Source organism: Triticum urartu, chromosome 3, assembly GCF_003073215.2.
Source record: "Triticum urartu cultivar G1812 chromosome 3, Tu2.1, whole genome shotgun sequence".
Taxonomy (NCBI): Eukaryota; Viridiplantae; Streptophyta; class Magnoliopsida; order Poales; family Poaceae; genus Triticum; species Triticum urartu.
The window spans coordinates 635002096-635016164 of NC_053024.1; the positions used below are offsets into that span (position 1 = coordinate 635002096).

Genomic DNA, 14069 nt, shown 5'->3' on the forward strand with positions numbered 1-14069 from the left:
AACGCCTCCAAGGAGGATGCGACGTAGCCGCCATCATTGCCCGCTCCAAGAGATCAGAGCTACGGATTTCTCCCGGAGAGCCCATCCGCCATGGGGTGGAAAGAGGCTCCACGACCACGCCTCCAACGAGGAAAATGGCACCGAAGTGCCACCGTTACCGGCACAAACCGAGGTCGGGTAAGGCTTTTGCCTGGAGCTCATCCACAAACCCGAGAATGGCGAGGTTGCACGACCAGATCTGGGCACCGGAGCGCCAAGATGGCCGGAGCATGCAGCATGTCGCAAACGCCCTGATCAAAGCCCACCAATCTGCATCTCGTGTCACGTCCTCCGCAGCACCTCTCGCTACGTCGGCCGAAACACCACCACTTCACCATGGTTGCAGCTCCACTGTGTCGACGCTCGTCTGGTTCCAGCAAAAGTCGTTGCCAGATATAGCAATTTATATCGCTGGATGTAGCTCCGGAGGCCGGTTCCCGGCACGTGGTCTCCGCGATGTAGCATTTTTACCTCATAGTTGCAGCACGCCCCATAACCCGTTCCAGCACTACCAGTCGCCGGTTGTAGTACCGCGACATGGATTGTAGCAGTGCACGACGCCGGACGCAACACTGCCTCACCATGGTTGTAGGCTTGTAGCACGCAAACGCCCATCGCAGGCGACGAGGACGTGGTTGCAGCAACAACGAGCGGTTGCCATCGGCTTGCCGGTCATGGCAAAGAGGAGATTGGGCGAGCGCCCATGACATCTCGTGATGGAGAGAGAGAGAAGTAGCTAGGGGAGGAAGAAGAACGGTGGAGGGGGGATAAGGAGCGAACTACACGTGGGTGGGGCCGTGTGACGTGGCACAATAAAGAGCCCTCAATCAAAAGGGAACCGCACGTCCCGCACGTGATTGGCCCAACACTCGGCCGGTCGGTCGGGTACAGACGTGTCCCTTTGTAATTTGAGTGTTAGAACAATCATAGGTTATATCATTTCCCAATTGAAAATTACTCTGATGATGATGTGGTGGTGGTTCCACTCGCTTGTTAGTCCCGCAAAACACAAAATACAAAAACTTTCATACTTTATCATGTAATCAAATATTGATAGCAAACCAATCATATGCTAGAGGTAAACATGGAGCTGCCTGCACACGACTGAGCCAAGGTTGGAGAATCTGCTAGAGTGGTTTTTACACCCTAGCCTCCATATGGCGGTAATTATGGGAGCGGTACGGGTGCTTCTGTCGAATCTGCTTGAGTTGTTCTTATACTTCCTCAATTACTGGACTCAATATCTAAGGCATATGGCAGTTTCATTTTGCAAGCTTTTTCTTTTCCAACTGCTACCCCCCTCCTCTCGTGGATAGTATTTCTAGTCAGATGGTGACTAATCATAGTGATGCAGATTAATCAGGTACCAATGATAAATATAAAAATCAGACAAGAAGCACAGATTAAAAACATCAAAAATATATGACAACAATGTGGTCATTTTCTTTTCTGGCCCGCAAAAAGTACATACACTCAGACACTACACTTTCCATTTATTCTGGGACCCTACAACGGTAACAGAAATTTGTACACCTTGTCGAAAATTTGTACACTCAAAGAATAGAAAACCCAGAAAGAGAACAAAAAAACAGCAGAAAGAATCAACTTAAAAGACATGTTAATTTGCAAACAGTTCTGTATACAGATTTGGAAACCAGTTTGTCAGGTTCCACACCATTGCACGGATCTACCGTCCAGCTGCCTTCAAGAACTTGTCGTACGGGCTTGCAGGTGGCAACCTGAAGGAGCGGTCATCGCTGGATGTCGAATCGTTGCGCCGCATGTAGTCCTTTCTTGTCAAATGTGACTCAGGTTCAGATTGAGCAGATGACTGCAAAATGCAATGAGACGTCAGTCATGATTTCAGAAATATCAAGTTTAAGAAACTGACAAGATGCCTGGATTTAGCTTAAGGTTAAGAACGTCTGACAGGAGGACACGTGCCTCATTTGTTTCCGGTCCGTTTTCCCCGATTGAGCTACGCGAATCGGTTCTCGAGTGCTTGAAGCTCATGAGAACAGACATCTTCTGCTGCTTTTCCATTACTAGGGATTCACATTGGCTCTTCATTTGGTCATAGGACACAGGATTGGTGGAGACTGGAATGTTAGCAACTTGCCTTGCTGTCTCATGGACCTGTCAGCAAGTAGTTCAAGTACAAACAGATGAGGAGGCTGCACGTTTATAAGAGAACAGAGGGGTTTTCAGGTGCCATTGTTTTAGAGATTGATACATACGGATTCCATCAGTTGATTCACGTTTAGAACATCGGATGAAGCCATAGATCCTGATGTTTTCCTGTCAGACTGCGATCCACTATGTTCAAAGACGATGTCATCGTCATCATCCATCTCACAAGGAATAACATCCTGAAGTCAGAAGACATGTAGCCAAAAAGTTAGGAAATAACAGCACTACCAAATCATAATAACTCAGAATCAAGTATTTGTAAACGATCAGTACAGACCTCATCAAAACAGTGATCGTCCTTTTCAGCGTACATTGAACAAGAGTGTGGCGTCTCCATGAATAGTGGAGCACCAAGAGGAAATGAATCATCTAGGGAGAACTCTTGAAGAAGCTGTTCTTCTATCCCATCAAACTTCTGCAATTTGTAAGATTATCAGTTATGTTCTTGATTCTGAACAGCTAGCTAAATCACAGAAATAGAGCGGTCAAGTAAATCTAAATCTACACACCTCTGGTGAATTTTCAAATTTTCTCTTGAAGTGGGATATCACATTGTCTTTTAACTGTGTATCATCCTTATTTACAGCTGAAAGAAAAACTTGTGCATCACTTTCATCTTCCTCAGAACCGTAAAGCATTTCACTGTTCGAAGATTGTGCAGAAGTAACAGTGAGTCTGCAGTCATCAATCAGGCAAAGATGAGGATCAACCTGCAAAATTAACAAAGCACATTATAGCTCATACTAATTACAGACCTATATGTGATTGCGGGTAGACCATCCAAATGAAATATTCACATGGTGGATATCAACAAACCATTTCCTCTGGCACTGCGGCTTTGACAAGATGGGTTATCTGAGGAATATCAGCAACTTTTGCTGAAAAAATAAGCATTGCTGATGCCATTGTATACAAACACCTTCTCCGAGATGGTTGCACAACATCTTCATTTACAGTGGAAAAAGAAAAATATGAGATCAAGCCATGAATTCAACTGCTATACTGTTATAAATATGTTGCATACGAATATGTTGGACATTATCTTTTGTTTTTTAATAGAAAAATAAAAAGGGAACAACTGTTTGGTTTGAGAGGCAATGTTGCAGCAACTTACTATCTTGGTTCAGAGACAACCTCCTGAGAGAAAAGGCCAACTGGAAACATCGAACTAGTGCCACATGACTGGAGGTCTGTCATAAAACTTAACTGGTCAATTAAACAGTACATAACATGATGGTATCTCTGGTTCAATATTCTAAGAATTTAAAGTAAGTTTCATGCTTCCAACATCAATAAAATATACAAAAGTTATATCTTGTAGATAAATTCAAATGGTGTGCAAAATACTGGTTGAAATGACTCGATGGATTCCAACTGTGTGCCGCGATCATTCCAGTGCCTTCAGAACAAATTCAAATGGTGTGCAAAATACTGGTTAAAGTGACTCAATGGATTCCAACTGTGTGATGTGATCATTCCAGCGGTTTCAGAACAAAGCAATAGCCTTATAAATCTGAAATCATTTCAAGGTCATCATAAGTAGCCTCGGACAGGCTATAACCTTACTATCTATCTTGAAGATTCACATATTTTATGTCTCTACACTATGCAGCACTGTGCTCTCTGTGATGGACCAATCCATATTTACCTACTAATCCATTGGATGCTCTCTGTGATGGACCAACCCATATTTACCTACTAATCCATTGGATGCTCTCTGTGATGGACCAATCCATATTTACCTACTAATCCATTGGAATGCATGTTAGTTGTTATGCATTACAAATGAACTAATATAGACCACATTGACCCTGTTTTAGACATGGGAGCACTGTACAATTGGTATTACCGAGGTTTAAAATGAGGATCTCAAAGCGCTAACTGACAACAGCTCTAGAATGTGGTAATAGTCCACAAGGGGGTAGGAACAAATTCCTCTATTTGAGATATGGTCTTCTTCAATAGTGGGTAGCAAGAATATATTGTACGAAGCTCGACTTACTTTTGCTTTCGAACACAATAAAGCAACATTGTAAGTATGGCCCATTGCCTCAAAATTTGAAGGTGAGTTATCTTCGAGGGATGCTTGACTCCAAATAGATGAAAGAAGAAGAACAAGTTGGCCATTGTTCAACTTCATTAACTTTGAGTTCTGCTCACAGATGTAAGGAAAATAAGATGTATCAGTTGTATGGTCAAAAACTCCCAAGGTAAAAAATAGTAAAATACTAATAATACTAGCTGGACTTCATACATCTTTAAAAGTGGAAAGACGATCGTTGAAATATGTGTTCCCTGAAGACTGCCTTGTATTTGGTTCTGTATGTGCATATCCATTCTCAGCACTTACCACAGCTTCTGGTTTCTCGTTTTCCTGCAAGGATTCCTTGATCCTACTTCTAGACTGCAGTTCATCCATTATGGTCTCAGAAGAGAAAGCTGACAATGCCAACAAAAGCACACTCTGCGACCCATTGACCTTCATTGGGACAGGAAAACCTATGGCTGACCATGGGCATAACAACGAAGGCGCGACAATGGTGGATAAAACACGGTGTGAGCCAATCCTTGTCTTATTGTCTGGGTGCATCATTGCTAGGAGAAGCTGGTGATACAAAGCTTCTGGAAATGCCTGAGTCATGTACAAGGAAATGCCAATTAATATTGATGTCCTACTTCTAAATCATTTCTCTACAGTAGTGGAAATATCAAAAACATACTTTCTGGTTGTATGATGACTTGTACACATAAGCTGCTATTTGTGCTGTGCGGTAAACAGATGACACTGTTGTCCTGGCGATGTTGGCAGTGTACGAGAGATTCTCGAGCATTACACTGACCATGTCAAGAATAGGACCAACATCCCCAACCTAATCAGCACAACAAAAAACTTTTCTTACAGATTTATACGCTAAAGCAGGAAAATAGTTATGTAATGAAGTGCCGAAAGATTACAACAACCTTCTCTGTCAATTGCACCAGACACTCCTCCAAGGCCACATAAAGTTCACTGTTCCACTTGTCAATATCAGCTTGAGCATTTGATGCTTCAACAGCACGGTACATACATTTTCGCAAGTGTTTTACTAAATCGCTGATTGCACTCGCTATTGTTACCGATGCATGCGACTTTGCCTGCTTCGCAAGATGAGAAGCAACTTTTACAATGCTTATTTGCTTGGCGGGCATCTTGGCAACACTTTTATGATCAATGTGCTTTATAGTAAAAGATAGCAGCAAATGGCCATTTTGCCCTGCAATTATAAAAACAAGATTCAACGGAGTATTCAATCTCTCTCAATGCTTCCAACTGAAAAGCAACACTGAAAGGGAAAAACAAGCGAAGAAATTACATGGGAGAAAATTGCTGCACCTGATTTGTCCATCAGTGTTTGCATTTCTTGTAGAACAGAAAGGGAAACCCCACTTTCAGGAGACCAGTAATTGTGGCTATCGAAAAGGCGAAACAGAGGATCAAGAATACGCCGCACTGTTGTTGCCTCCTTTGCAATATTGGCCATGTTACGCAAGCAAACCCTTGCCCAGTGTGCTGGATTCTCAGATGCAGCCCTGCTAACACATAAAATTATTAAAGAGATAAAAAAATGTGCATTACTATCTAAAAATGTTAATGAGCAGAAGATCTCACATTGTATCAGCTGCCACTTTGGCATTATTTTGCCCAGATACTGCCAACATTGTCAAATCATCATCATCTTGAAATCTGACGACCTCTTTTATTGAGAGAGTTTGATTAGCCTCATAACAGCTTATTATCACTGAGACAACCTGGGTTCAAGAATGAATTGGAAATTAATTAGATAGCCACTCTGAGATGCTATTTGAGCTGAAACATCTATGCTAACATTTTGCTTCATGAATGGTTGTTTCTGGTTCACTTCGAATTAAAATTAGTGTACTCTTACTGTATTAAGTATGGTAGACATGCTATTTCGGAATTCGCTGAACTTTGATTATAATTATATCTCTTTCCACTAATCGATGATCCTATTTCTACAATTCTACTACATAAGAAATCCATACAGGAAATAAAAATAACAAAGAAAGTATCCAGCGTGCATAAAATAAAAGGCAATAAGGACTTACTTCATCAAGTTCCATTGAGATATGCGAGTGGTCACCCATGTATTCGACCTGATTACAGGTGGTCAAACAGTCAAAATGCAATAGAAAATATATTTTCTACACTTAATCACTTCTACTCCTATGATATTACTTCCTGGGAAGAATCAGTAATGCAGAGAAAGTAAAGGTTACAAGTGGTCGAACAGTCAGACTGTGATATAAAATAAATTTTCCCAGTTTAATCACTCCTACTCCTATGACCGTACTTGCTGGGAAGGACCGGTAATGCAGAAACATAAGCATGAATTATTATTTTATCTTTACATTTTGTTACAAAGTACAGTACTACTATGACAGAACATAGCATTGCACGATATCAGCACGATGCACAAAAATTGTATTTGTTCCACCGAAAGTGAAAGATGGATATAGAGCCTATATAATAATGTCTCGTTATCTGTTGAAAACCTTGAAAACATATAGTTGAGGTACAAAAGTTCATATTTATGAAGCATGTGAAATTGTATAATACTCCCTCCGTCCGAAAATACTTGTCATCAAAATGGATAAAAAGAGATGTATCTAGAACTAAAATACGTCTAGATACATCCCCTTTTATCCATTTTGATGACAGGTATTTCCGGACGGAGGGAGTAGATGCAAATGGTAATTAGTTCATTTGTTCGGCATGATTATTCCTGGTTTAACACAATTGTAAAATATAAGCCTTGACTGGCAAACAAACGACAGTCTTGCCTTTCTCATCAGAACAATTAAGCAATAGATTGTCTTACCATTGAAGCAAGAGCTTGGAGTGCAGCAGATCGAAGGCGGATCCCTTTGTCATCTTCCCTTAGTTCTTGAGCAATTTTGCATAGTTTTGGTATCATGCCTTCTAAACTGAACATATGCGTGCTGTCAACCTATATAAACATTCAATTTAAAAATAAGCAGATGGCAAGTACCTAGAAAATAAATTAAATCTAAGTTGGTATGTGTTACGTTAATAACCTGTCCATCGAGAAAGTCAACAAGCAATAGACAGCCCAGGATCTGCAAATCATCACTTGATTTCTGATCTAGAAGAGTGCGAACAATACACAATGTGCTTGTGGCCAGCAATGGTCTGAATAAGAAACCGGTCTGTTAGCCAAGATTAGTCACAAATGCGTCAATGAATAAACAATATTTGCACTTACGTATGCTCCTTGCATGAACGCAGAAGTTTCCTATATATGCATGGAACAACTTTGGCCAGGGTGAAATTATCATGTCTCAGTTCTTTATAGCATCTCTGCTCAAGATACTCTGTGATCTGTTCAGGAAAATAAGAGTAAAATTAATTCCGCTTTTACGAAGTCTGCCATTCATTCAGTTCCATCTTCAAAACATAGCTATAAAATCCTTAACAGGCAACTAGCTAAGCATCATTTCAATGTGTAGTGATCCAGTGACAATTATTAGAGGCCACACGATATAGTAAGAAAAGCAGGGAGGATGCCGAATGTGTTACCTTTGGTATGCGGGTTGGATTTCTCGAGACGTAATCGCAGAGTTTCCCGATCCTTCTGTCATTCGGTTCTCCATCCTGAGGCAGCATTGCAAAGTTCAATTAGCAAACTCCCACACATTTGAATGCAACACACCCATCATGCAGAACCACACTACCATGACTAGAAAATTGGAACGCTAGCAGGCAGGGATTGGCCATACCGCGGGCAGCTGGTAGATCTCCGAGATGATCTTCTTGTAGCGCTTGACGGGCTGCCGTGACCTCGCCCGCAGCGAGGGGCAGAAGTAGCAGAGGCTGCTGCACGCCGGCAGCACCCGCCGCGACATGACCCCCATCCTTCTCCTCCTCCCTCAGAAGGCCCCCGAAGCTTTTTGATCCAAATGTGGTGAGACGGCACAACTGCAACTCCAACTGTCCGCCCTCTTTGCTACGACGGCAGTTCCAAGAACTGGACTCCCTTGGACTTCGATCAGACTGGGCTGAAGCAACGCGAATTGGTTGTGGCAGGGAGGACTAGAGTAGAGTAGAGGACCTCCTCGCCTTCCTCACGTTCGGGTAGCCAGTCGGAGTCCCCTGACCCGGCTGAGATCAAGAAACGGCAAGAATTCCCCTCGCGTCAGAGTCGCCTCTGACCAAATCTAATCCAGGCCGGTGCTGGGACTTTTAAAAGGCAGCGAATTCCCCGGGTCAAATCCGGCAAAGAACGCGGCGTTCCCCTCTGGCGAACTCCGAGCCGCGGCGCGACGGCGCCAAGAACAGCCGCCGACGCCCGGCTGAATCCAGCCCCTGCCAAAGATCAACTCTTTTTCCTCAGAACCAGCGTCCTGCGCAACTCAGATCGCGGCCAGACGCAAATGAGGCAAGGAGCGAACCCGGAGGAGACGAGGGGGGCACCAAAGAAAGGAACCGACGACGGATCCACCCACCTGAAAGGGAAAGGGGGGAGCGGCGAATCCGGTGGCCGGCGGGCGGCGGCTGCGTGGCGTGCGGGCGGGCAGGTGGGTGGGAGTAGCTGGAGGCGACAACGGGGCAACGGTCGCCTCGGCGGCTCCTTGTCGCCTTCGCCGCAGCCGCTGGGAGGATGGGGAGGGGGAGGGGTTGGAGGAGGACTAGTAAAATGCGGGCAGCTGGAGGTGCGGCGGAACATTCATAGCGGCGGCACGGGCACAGCTCTGGGCAAGCGCGTTGCGGTTTCTCCACCGTGCGTGCGAACGGGGGAATTCTTCGAGGGGCTTTTCGGCAAAAGAAAAGAAAAAGAAGGCGGCTGCTCGTTGCCCTGTTCTGGAATCTGACAGGTGGGCACGTTGCGCGAGGCGCCGTTTGGGTCCTGCGCTGCCGGCAGGCCTTGCCTGGCCAGCGGAAGTTACGAATCCGCCCCCCGCCGGCTTGATTTTTGTATTTTTTTTGGTTGACATTGATGTTGGGCCCGACGTGGCTAGGGCACTGCCATGTATCTTTTGCTTTAAGAAAAATTTAGCGGGTTTGCTATTCTTCGCCGGCTGAAAATTTCGGCGTCTTCGGTCAATTCCACGCGGCCTCGAGGGTGAGAGGGGACGCCGTCGCTGATAGTGGCGGCGATGAACGAGACTGAGCCAGGAGCGAGCGAGCAGGCAGCACGGCGTTGACGGCGGGAGTGAACCCAGGGTTTAGCGGGTTCTGGTGTGATGTGGTCTGATGCTCGGAAAAGTTTCTTTCTAAAATTGTTTTACCATTTGTTTCTAATTTACTATTTACAACATGTGCATATGTGGTCATGAGCAGAAGAGGACTTTCGCTCATAGTGCCCCAAAATATCCGATGCATGTTATTCTTGTAATTGATTGATTGTGTATGTTGAGCATTTGCTCTCTCCTCATATGCATAGGTCAACTATTATTGACTTGAAGAAAGAAGACTGGGGCATGATGGAGAGTGTTCATGATGTACACATCAAATGTGACCCCCCCCCTCCCCCTCCCATTTGTTGGGTAAATATAAATCCTGACCCAAGTTTTGACCCCCATTTCTCCTCAACTTCGTGGGTGTAGGTGGCAAGAGACTCGTGTGGAGGGGTTATTTGGTTGCCTTGTGATGTGTTTGCTTATCTATTCTTCCGTTGAGTAAGCTAAGCTTCAGGCTTTGCAAAAATTCCTCATGGTGCCTCAAGATATCAAAAATTGTCAAGACTAGTTGCATGTATGTCGAATGTTTGCTCTTGCCTTGTCACATGTCCAGGTACAAATCCACTATTGTTGACTTCAATAAAGAAGTTGTGGCATGAAAGAGAGCCTTGAGAGTTATAAAAATAGTAGAGATGCTAATTCAGGAGCTCATGGAATTGCCATGTTCTGTAAGAGTGTTATATATTAGCATGAGTTTGTTATATAAAAAAAACAGAGCACAAGTTTGTTGATCGTCGTGGTTCTATTGAGATTTGAGAACCATTGTATTAATAAATAAAAAGTGGTTTCCAGAATCAATTGTAAATCAATGTTATGCAGTACTACTCTTTCCGCTTACAAATATAAGATGTTAATATATTTTTCCTGAATTTGATGTACATAGAAATGTTTTAGTGTGCGTATTCACTCATTTCAGTTCGCATGTGCCATGTAGTTTATATTAAAATATTCAAAACATGTTATATCTGTGAAGGGAGAGCGTACTATAAAGAACCAGATTGTAAAAAAGAAAAGATGATTGGATTTTGCCGAGCACAAGACAAGGATGGCACATCGGTGGAGGGTAGAACGGGGAACTCCGTCCCATTCCCTCCCTGCGAGGTTGGAACCGGATCGAGTCGCGGGTTCCAAAACTGCGGTGCGAGCGAGCGATCCGAGAGAGAGGGAGACAGCGCCATCATGACGGGAACAGGTCTGGCGCATCACGGTTGGGACGGGCCCCACGTGCCCCCTCATCCCGTAGACTGCTGGTGGCATGGAGTACTGCGACCGATTATTAGGTGTTGGTTAGCCATCTAGATCCTTTGCTTTATTATGGCTAACCTGCAGAGGGTACAGTACGTACGTATACTTGGAGCCTGTATGTCAGGGCGTCACTTTAAGTCTCAATTACTCCCTCCGTTTCTAAGTATAAGTCTTTTTAGGTTTAATATGAACTACATACGGATATATACATAGACATAGTTTAGAATATAGATTTACTCATTTTACATATAGTCCACATTGAAAACTCTAAAAAAATAACCGTCAAACGTCGAAAATCAAGCGAATCCAGAGACAGGTCGTAACCCTTCGCTCCTGCCCACGTGCGAACTCCCATCTAGGGTTTTCTTGCCTTCCGCCGGCGCCGCCGGTCCGCCTCATCTTCTACGGTTTTTGGATCATGGAGGTATGGTGGATCTCGGCCCTTACCGGCGGGGGGGCTTCGTTTTAGATGTTTTTCTGAGTTTTATTAGGGTTTGTGCCATGTTTAAGAAGATGAAGCGGCGGTGGCTTTTTGAAGGTGGAATAAAGTCCTTCCCGCCTAGCCCCCGTCCCAGTGATGTTTCAAGCATCGCCGGAAGGCGTGTGGAGGTTTGTCTCCGACGGATCTCGTGGGATCCGGTCGGCGTTTGTCTTCGGTGGACTCGACTGGATCTGGTCTTCGTTCGTCTACGTCTATGTGTCTGCAGATTGGATCCTTCCGGTCTATGCTTCTCTTCATCAGCGGCGGTTGTTGTTCTGGTGCGTTGGTCCTATGGGGCCTTAGCACGATGATTTCCTGACTGTCTACTACAACAATGTTTGCCTGGCTCAGATGAGGAAGGGGCGATGACGGCGGCACGCCTTCGGCTCGCTTTAGTGATTGTAGTCGTCGCTAGGTGGTCTACGGACCTGGATGTAATTTTTTTTTTCTAGTGTTCTTTGTACTATCTTGACAGTTGATGAATAGACCGAAGGTTTTCTCGCAAAAAAAAACTCTAAAAAGATATATATTTAAAAACAGAGAGAGTAATTTCATTGCTTTTGACGCGTCGCGAGGGCGAGGCATGGGGATCCGGCTTGCCTGCTCCCTCCCTATGCTACCATCCGTGCTCCCACTTCATCCTACGGCTGTCTTTTTTTTTAATGTAATCATCTTCCCTCCCTGATTTTAAAACGATGGCTTTATTTTGTTTCAATCAAATCAAGCCACGTAGACGAGAGCATGAATGGACACACGACGAGGAGCAGGCAAGTCTCGTCCAGACATGGGGAGAGAAAACCAGTGCCACGCGATTTGACGAGGACGAGCGTGTACAGTGTCCGGCCACACGGTGTCAACGAATTGATTTAGCCCAAGCGCGCGCTGGCCTGGTCTAGGCGAAACCGTCAAATGGCAGCGGCTCTGTGGTACGCACGCACGGGCAGCTTGAGCATGGCTGCACCGTACCCGACCCCCAAGGCCCCAACCACCAATATCTATACTTTTATATTTATATTTATAAAAGAGCAAACATTATTTTCTCTAAATGCATCTTACAAAATGTACACGGATACATTATTATCGCATGATTAGTTCCACTAAACTCAATCTAACGGCTAGCCTTATCTCATTTGTTTTTTGTGTGCACTTAGCAATTTACATTGACTGACCGTACTCCACCGCGAAGGAAAATATGAAAGTCCACGTCTGGTCAATTAGGAAACTATAATCACGGAAACTCATATTAATAAACTAATTACAGACGTATCTAATTATTAGAAAACTAATCATAAATGCATCTTATTATTAGAAAACTAATCACGGGCGCATCCTATTATTAGAAAAATAATCACGCACGCATCCTATTAAGAAATTAATCATGGACGCATCTAATTATTAGGAAACTAATCACGAACGCATCCTATTAGATAACTAATCATGAACACATCTAATTATTAGGAAACTAATCGCGAGCGCATCCTATCGTCTCGGGAATCGCGATCGCGAGTCGCCTGCCGTCACCAGCCCACCACCCACGCGAGCCACAGTGGGAGACACGCGAGGAGGAGCTACGGCTTCCTCAGAACACACACACGTGCTGTCGCCGCTTTCGTCTTCTGCCTGGAGGCCGGGTCACTTTTCTACTCACTGCAACGACTTCGTCCACGTCTTGGCATGCTCTCCGAGAACCACCGACATCCGCGCCGACTTCAGCTCCGTCCACAATACCCACGCTGACAACCACCCACCATCGACGCCCTTCAAGTGGGGGCAACGCTGAGTATCCTGGATCAGTATAAGCAGGCCAAAAAAATTAAGTAGGGGGCGCCTCGGTGCATGAAGGGCGCCGCCTCAAAGCTGGACGACTGATTCACCTGCGTCGACAACGCCGCCCAGCTGGTGAGAGGACACGGTCACCGCGGCCGCTCGCAGGCCTGAACGACGGAGACGCTCGCCTTCACGCGAACGCGCCGCACACACGCACTAATCAGGTAAGCACCGAGTGTTGTTTTTTTTACTATCATCGTTACCTCGCCGGTGGTGACACATCTAGAAGTACAGGAACTAGAGATGAGGCAATGAGAAACAGAGGCGCGCTGGAGCACACACAGTTGGGTTTCAGGCAACCAATGCCTTCTTTCTTTCTTTCTTTATTTTTTCACTGATTTTTACGTACCTGCAACAGATATCCCTGTTTTTTAAGTACTGACTACCATCGGTTATTACATGGCCAACTCACGACTACATAGTGAACTTACAGACAAATTCGTTGAACCAAGACCTTACTTGCAGTCATGAAATTATGTGAAAAAACCCCAGAAGTTTGCATAAGTTTTAGTGAAAAATATAAAGTTCGCATAAGTTTTACTAAAAAACCTGAAGTTTGCATAAGTGTATTTGTTTGTCCAACAGATACATGACAATTGTAATTTGACATGAGCATTTTCATACCGTCCTTATCTACAGTTGAGTTAACATGTTTTCCTGATAGAAAACTTGGACCATATACAAGAGAAGCAAAAAATGCATGTTGATTATGATGATGACGAATGTAGGATATTTTGTGGTAATGGTAAATTCTCGTATCATTTATTTTATTTCATTATTGCACTCTACATTACATACCACGCACGACCACTTTGGTAGAGGTGACGAGTTCGCATCATACAGAGAGACCAACCATGTTTCTCCGAATATCTTGAATCATGGTCCTTATGACTTCATCTCTACTACTTATAAGAAATACATTTTTTCATTTGACTATTTCCTGACTTGAGATATAAGGTATGTTTTATCCACTAGAGTTGCTAAAATTGGAAGCATGTCTGCAGTTTTTCTTTCTAAACCGGCATTT

At 44.3% G+C, this 14069-nt stretch overlaps 1 protein-coding gene across 5 annotated transcripts; it reads right to left on the reverse strand.

The window, feature by feature from the left end:
• Positions 1 to 1442: 1442 nt before the first annotated feature.
• LOC125545516 (protein SEMI-ROLLED LEAF 2) lies at positions 1443 to 9034 on the reverse strand. 5 transcript variants are annotated; one of them, XM_048709477.1, is made up of 20 exons: positions 8755 to 9032; positions 8029 to 8614; positions 7829 to 7903; positions 7515 to 7630; positions 7327 to 7441; positions 7110 to 7238; positions 6337 to 6384; positions 5879 to 6018; positions 5603 to 5799; positions 5191 to 5483; positions 4950 to 5099; positions 4484 to 4861; positions 4232 to 4381; positions 3344 to 3419; positions 3046 to 3173; positions 2739 to 2939; positions 2507 to 2644; positions 2277 to 2408; positions 1984 to 2175; positions 1443 to 1870 (listed from the first exon to the last, which is right to left on the reverse strand). In XM_048709477.1, the coding sequence occupies exons 2-20, from the start codon at positions 8161 to 8163 to the stop codon at positions 1727 to 1729; spliced, it is 2937 nt and encodes a 978-aa protein (XP_048565434.1). In that variant the 5' UTR covers positions 8164 to 8614; positions 8755 to 9032; the 3' UTR covers positions 1443 to 1726. The 5 variants fall into 5 exon arrangements, with proteins under 5 accessions (XP_048565434.1, XP_048565432.1, XP_048565433.1 ...); XM_048709475.1 differs by having other exon boundaries at positions 8029 to 8652; XM_048709476.1 differs by having other exon boundaries at positions 8701 to 9032.
• Between the last annotated feature and the right edge of the window lie 5035 nt (positions 9035 to 14069).